The 7078-nt window shown below is 37.5% G+C and overlaps 1 protein-coding gene across 1 annotated transcript in view; it reads right to left on the reverse strand.

Annotated features, from left to right (window-relative positions):
- Positions 1-207: 207 nt before the first annotated feature.
- LOC104271469 (pro-interleukin-16-like) overlaps positions 208-7078 on the reverse strand; it is a gene marked incomplete at its 3' end in the record, with an annotated part of 24332 nt that continues 17461 nt past the window's right edge. Inside the window, exons 7-13 of the mRNA XM_009866151.1 lie at positions 5585-5695; positions 4118-4232; positions 3847-3920; positions 3539-3752; positions 2393-2510; positions 1107-1239; positions 208-295 (exon numbers count right to left, since the gene is read on the reverse strand). Coding sequence (XP_009864453.1) covers positions 208-295; positions 1107-1239; positions 2393-2510; positions 3539-3752; positions 3847-3920; positions 4118-4232; positions 5585-5695 — 853 coding nt within the window. The remainder of the gene's footprint in view (positions 296-1106; positions 1240-2392; positions 2511-3538; positions 3753-3846; positions 3921-4117; positions 4233-5584; positions 5696-7078) is intronic.

Here is a 7078-nt window from a genome sequence, read left to right on the forward strand (position 1 = left end):
AGAGGCCGGCCCAGCCCTAACCCATGACAATACTGCAGTAATGTGTCATAGAAGGCATGTTAGTACCATTGTCCTGTGATGTTTTCTCCTCATCCTTTCTACTCTGTGTTATTTCACTGTTACCAAGGATTCTTACCCAGCAGGTAATCATCCTATATATCTTTTAACTCAATGACAATGTCTCAGTGAATGCACATACTACCTTACCTTCAGTACTCCATTGGTGTCTCTCCTTTCCAAATCTGTTGTTTTCCACAGCTTGTGCAACAGCTTCTCTTAGCTGTTGCTCAGACACCTAGAAAATATTTTGCCATTATACGCTCGTGAGGTTGCTGTGGGGTGTTGAGCAGCATATGTTCCTTTCACAAAAATTTCCAAGTCCTACAAGTCCTCTAATGGAAATGAATAGATCTAGCTATATCACCCATCAGTTAATGTTAAAGTTCAGTGCACACCAAGTGCACACCATGATATCTGTGTGTATTCCAGTATAGGTGAAGTGTATCTATGGATGTGCTGTTTATATTGGTCATTTGATAAAATGAGAACTTTCAAAGATAAACATTGTTTTGCATATTTCACTAGAAGTGGAGTTCTGAATTTACTAGTATAAGATAATTTAACCAATGTCTTTATGATAATTTGTGCAACAATTTCAACTTGACAATTATTTCTACAGTACTTGATATCAGGAAGCATTTTGTAGAAAAACCTTGCAAGACCTAAGTTTTCATTACAGAAAGACAGACATAGAAATATTTGTTTCATTTTCAGGGGGTACATTCTCTCTTTCAAATTATTTTCTTATTATTGGGAGTTGTTCTTTGCATAAGAAACATGTTTTGGTTTATTCCTTAAATGTTATTTCTGTAATTCCCTTATTCACAGCACAGAAACTCATGCAAGACTCTTTTCATCCATCTTCAAATCTTTCATGATTGTATGCATATCTCAGGTTTGTTTGTGTGCCATGTTGCTTATAGAGAGACCACTATCTTTGTTACCAACATTTTCCCACCTGTTTTAGATTAGCACCTGCTCCTCACTTAATCTTAGCTCTCAATATGTGCTTTACTGAAAGTCAGAAAGAATGCAGAGTGTGCTACCTGTGGTTCAGGGTGTCGGCTAATAATAATCTGCACTGCACCGGGATTGCAATGGCTTAGCACAGCATAAACTTCATTAAGAGTTGTATTTTGTACTGAAACTTCATTAATTTCAATGATTTCATCTCCACACCTACAGAGATATTATAAAAAAAAAAAAAGTTGAGTATGTAAACAAAACAGATTTTCTCCCAACCTTGTTTCACACATGTGAAAGCATACAAAAAGCAAATTCACGTGGTTGACCTCTAATTTGATCATAGATTAAATCACTATGTGTCTCTGTTCCTGTTACAGAAAATGGAATGCAAATGAGTTGGACATTAAGGCTTTTTTGATTTAATTGCCTTGTTGCATGCAACCTTTGAGCTTTCTTCACGTTCACCTACACACACTTTGCACCTGTGAGCTTTCTGCTGTATGCAGCTCAGCTGCTGCTTCCACCTACATCTTCCTTCCTTCCTTTCACTTGTCACGGTTTTACGGTCAGAAGGGAAGTTGTGTTTCTGCTACATATGAATAACTTCTTAACAGAAAAAAATCTAATGGCAAACTATTGTACTCCTGCTGCCTGCTAGACTGAATCTTTCTAGATGAAATCCAAATTTGTCCTACATGGAAACTGAGACTGCCTTTCTCTATTCTACTGCAAGGCTGACTGGAGGCACTGATTTGGATCATACAAACTTTCAAATAGTTTAAGGTGACAGCCTTTCAGCTAAAATTTTAGACATGTAGAGAAGAGGGTTACAGAGCACCTAAATTTAAATAAAAAAGCCTTCACCAAAATTATTGTGTTCTGTTCAGTTCTAAATGTGTTCCACGCTACTAATTGGTCATAAATTCTACAAAGTGAATACCTACACTCCCACTAAAGCTCCTTTCAGCAAATTTGTATTTCTATTGGGCAAGAAGGAATAAAATTTGAGGAGGTTATGTTGGGAAAAAAAACAGTGCTCAAAAAAGCCAGATTATGACGTATGTTTGGGTTTTTCCAGATACTTTCTCATCTGGAAATCTCCTCCAGAAAGAATGCTATATGCTTGTCTAACACCTTCAGAGTTAGTCAAGCATGGACAAGAGACAATAATTTCACTGTGTTGCTATATATCTGAAGTCCCCTGTATGCTAAATACACATGCTCAAGCTTCCAGAATATGGCATATGCTTTAAACCCAAAGCTCTCAGAAAGCACTATGACTTCCTGCCCAAACAGGTCAAAAATAAAGCCATAAAACAGCAAGGAAAAACTTGTGGCATGAGATAGACACGCTTTCTCATCCTACCTGAGTCTCCCATCCATATGTGCCACTGAGCCTGGGGAGAGAGTGTGAATGAAAATCCCAGAAATACACTGGAAGTAAGGGATGCTACATAACCCGATTCCAAGGCCAACACCTGGCTCTGAAAGAATTGATAAAAAAAAAGATATAAGAATCATTCTAAACAAATTGTTGGAGACAGCTTTTTGAAAACTGTCTTCAATTCAATTTAATAACTTTTTTCTTTGCAGACAAGAACCAAAGCCTCATGTTCATGAGTTATTTTTAATATTAGCTGCCGCCCCTGCTGCTTCTTTTTTTTCTCTTTCTATTTATTCTTTCACCTCATGATTAAAGTGAGTGCACAGCAATATTGCTTGTGGAGTTCCAAGATTTCATTTGCAATTCATTACTAGTGTGTCAGAGACACACCAGTCTATTTTGCAAAATATCTGTCATTACAGAAGAATTCAAGGAGGCAGAATAGGGAAAAAAAATAAGGGAACAAAACAAAATTAAGGATGCATAGCTATTGCTTGATTTATCATTTCAATTCCCTTTCTGGTTTTTATAATGCAGCTCAAGATTTTCATGAATTTGCCTGTTTGCTCTGGACAATCTCTCTGATGTCAGATCCCATACTGTGTGTTTGCAAAGTTACGTCATAGAGACTTTGTTTTGTTGGTTGCTTTGGTCTTCCTATATTTAAAATTTTCATTCTTCTAGGAGTTGTTTATAAATAAAAGATGATGACAGTTGGAGAGAGCAGGTGAAAGAACTACAAGAAGATATGTAATTTTTGTTTCAAGCCTTTTCAACAATGAAATGAACTGCTTGTATAATTAAGGGTTAGAGTTGCATAATCTGTTTAATAATTGGTAGTTGTTGCCAAGAGGTTTACTTTTTCACATGAAAGATATGAATGTGACTCTAATGCTTGAGTGGAAAAAAAAAAAAAGATTGGCTGCTGAGGACAGATGGTGTTCAAAATCCTGCTGTTGATAGATAGTTGTTAGCACTGACAGGCACCAAGATCTAATTTAGTGTATTAAAAAAACTTAGTTCAGGAAAAGAATCAAATTAAAAAGACAGGACATTCAGAGAGCAAATGAACAGAGTTTTGTCAATCAGTGCTTTGTTTCCCAGCGCTCAGTTAGTTTCAGCACTTACCTTTGTTTAGGGTAACTTCCATTATGACCCTGTCGTTGGGCTTTGTAGCATTTAGTGAGAATGCTGCACTGTCTGAACTGAAAGAGCTGTTTTCTTTGGTTATGCATGTACTAGAGCTCAGTGACTGACACAAGTGGGGTGACAGACAGCTGGAAGCAGAATGAGGTGTGCTGAAGCTTGTCCTGACTGTAAGTGTCAGAAGACCCTTTTTGGCCTGCTAGGAAGAAAAGATAATGAATTGAATGGTTTGAGTTCACATGCATGTGGTATGTAAAGATACAAATTGTTCTGGAAGGAGAGTACATAACCTTGAATTTTTGTAAAGCGTCATAATGTGTTAATCCATGCATGGATTCTCCATTCAGTTCCAGGATTTCGTCACCTGTTTTTAAAGAGAAAAATGGTACTATGTGCAATAAGTTACATGATACATGTACTCAAAAAGGATCTTGCAAAAGCAATAAAGGATGTAGGTGTGAAAGTCACCTATAGCTCATTCTAATTTTAGCTTTAATCTGCCTTTAGATATCATTCTTTGAGAACCTGATTGGGTAAAGGGAGAGAAGAGGGATTTCCCACCTTCTTGTAGCCTTCCATCAGCAGCAGCAGCCCCACCAGGAAAGATGGTTTTGACATAGATGCCTATTGGTCCATAAATGCTGTCTTTCCCACCAACAATACTGAAGCCCAAGCCCTAATTTATGGAAGAAAAAGAGTGTGTCAGAGCCCATGTTCAGTTCTCATAAATAGTTCATTGGCAGTTTGTTCTGTATGACCTACCCAGGCAGTACTAGTCAACAGAGTAATATAATTCATAAAAAAGCAGTCAACTACAAGCCAGTAGTAAAAGCTAATGAAAATTCCAGTGGAATATCCTCATGATTATTTTTTTGTTTGTTGCAAACATGAATTCACTATTACAAACACATAGGAAGGTATCTAGATTCTTTTTTTTGGTCCTTGAACTAATAAGCAGCCTTGAAATATTTATTGACCTATTCTACTCAATTTCCTCTCCCATAAATGAGATTGCTCAAAACCACCATAAAAGATCTTGATATTACTACTAATTTCATACACACAGATGGAGATCTCATGGGAATATCTCTCTCTTACCCTCTACCAGAGTTAGTGCCTGTTTTAAGTTTGAGCAACACCAACAGACCTTTGTAGGTGGATACCTCTCAACTTCTTATTTTTCACTCTTGCTCCAATTCTATAAACATTACTGACTATACTTAGAAGGATGTTACAAGACTAACTCACACCTCAGAAGCCTTTTAAATCCCTCAAATGAAAAGTGAAAGTGCTGTGCTGATGAAATCCTCATAGGCTTCCAAAATGCAGACGACACATTATTATTTTGTAAATTACGATGATGATCATACTATGTTGAATGATTTCTGAGATTCACCTCACAGCTTGAGTAGTTACAAATAAAATATAAATTAAATTAACTGAAAAGGTTATTAAGGAACAAATTCAGAACCTTATTCAAGAAGTTCAAAAGCTGTTTATTTAAGCTTCTGTATTGTCTTTTTAAGCATCTTCAGTGACATTACTTTCACAGATAGCTACCTTCTGTCTTTCTCCAGACGTGATTGTGTTTTTTGAAAATGTTTATTGTTTTTTATTATGTATTCCTGGTAGCTCTTATTTTCCTTCTCAACAGAACTGTCTTCATGGCTTAACTCTGACTTGGAGGAAGCTCAGATGTTGCTGTGCCAGTGAAACTTGTGGATGACACAGTCTGTGATTTGAAGCCCACCTCCAGCTGTCAAAAAGGCAGCACTGGATGTCAGTGTTAGTGTTGCTAGCATGATGTGGATGTGTTATTAGAACCTGAAGACTGTGCTTCAGCAAAAAGTTACTTCAGAAGGTTAAGAAGCAAGTGAATGACAACTAATCACTCCTGGCAAACCCTGGCTATGGACTGGCAACACACAAGTAGCCATCTTAATACCTGAAGTTGCTTCCTTGAACTTTGCAGATTGCATTTGTGAAATGATATCAAACTCTATAGTAAATCAACGGAGCCAGTCTTACCTTTCCTTGTCCTTTCATCAATACAATATTTGAGATTACTGAAGCCTGTGAGCCACAGGATATGTGTGCTAGCTGTGCTGTACTTAATGATCTAGATGGCCTTGAAATTGCCTGCAGAAATAAACAAACAAACAAAACAAATCAAAAATTAATGCAGAACAAGAAATTCTTGGGCAGACATTAGTATAAGCTGTTTATTTTATATTGTCTTCCTTAGGACTGTCAGTTATAAGATTTTAATTTTTTTAAAAATAATCAATTCTCTCTAATTTTCAGAAACTGCTTGTGTTTCAGATCATGACTGCTCACTGAAATTGTCCCACGGTGACTGAACTAGAGTGAAATTAGAATGTTGGTCCTTGAAGTGGTGCAGTGCTGTAGTAAGATACATTTGTTCTCTCTCTTGATTCTCCATGTCAAAATCCCATTTGTGGCCATTAGGGGCAATACTAAACAAGTATTATCGTGTTTGCCTTTAAGAACTTAACTAACAAACAAAAAAATCCAACTCCTCTCTTATATTGCAACTAAATAACTTCATCATGGGACAAATAAAACCTCTTTTCAGCATTTCCCTCAAAATATGATTTATTACACGTAAAAGCTCTTCAGGCTGTGAACTGGCTTTCTTCCTACTACTGAAAGAGGTGAAACACATTTTTTTGCTTGGTGACCAAGTAATCAATTCCTCAGTACTTTTCCTCCCTCCATTCCACAGATAGTGGATTTCTTAACTCCAGCCCCTGAGATCCGACCCATTTTAATGAACCTTTAATCAAATATTTAATGAAAATGTCCCATTTGAATGTAGAATTGGATATTACAAACTAGTTTAAGCACTGACAAAAGTCATTACCTAAAGCTAACTATGCATGAAGTTCAGAAAAAAAAGTTACAAGTCCAAGAGAGTGCAACGTATTTCTTTTTAATGCAGCAAAGTAAAACTAACAGGTGTTGAAGTGTGTGGAACATCAGCCAAAACTTAAGCTTCTGCATATGCGAGCAACTAAGTCTCAATTTTGACACGAAAACAAGATTATTTATTCAACATGGGATTGAGAACATGATTAAGAGGAAAATGTCTGTGCCATACCAAAACCATATAATCCAAAAATCATGATGTTTTTGAATTTTTTGTTTTCTGTGTGAGAGGATATATTTCATATTTCTGTGTGCAGGAGGTAATGACACCCAAATGGTGCCACTGAAGACTCTCTGTCAACGGGCAGCATCTGCCCATGCAGGACCTTCAAGCAGGAGGAAGCCTAGCTTTGGTTGAAGTTTGTGCTCCAGTTTGTCACCTCATCACCCCCCTTAAAGCCTTAGGTCAGGGTGTGGTCCCCCCAGGGTGAGGCACTGGCCAGGAAGAGATGGGGGAGCATGGAGTGTCCCCCAGCCAGGCCTCACACAGGGCAGAAGGTGTGAGGAGCTTCGTCTTCATCTCCCCCCTCCAGACTGGAGCCTGAGACCTTCAGCCATGAACAACCACACTCT

This window comes from Apaloderma vittatum, unplaced genomic scaffold, assembly GCF_000703405.1.
Source record: "Apaloderma vittatum isolate BGI_N311 unplaced genomic scaffold, ASM70340v1 scaffold4243, whole genome shotgun sequence".
NCBI classification, from domain to species: Eukaryota; Metazoa; Chordata; class Aves; order Trogoniformes; family Trogonidae; genus Apaloderma; species Apaloderma vittatum.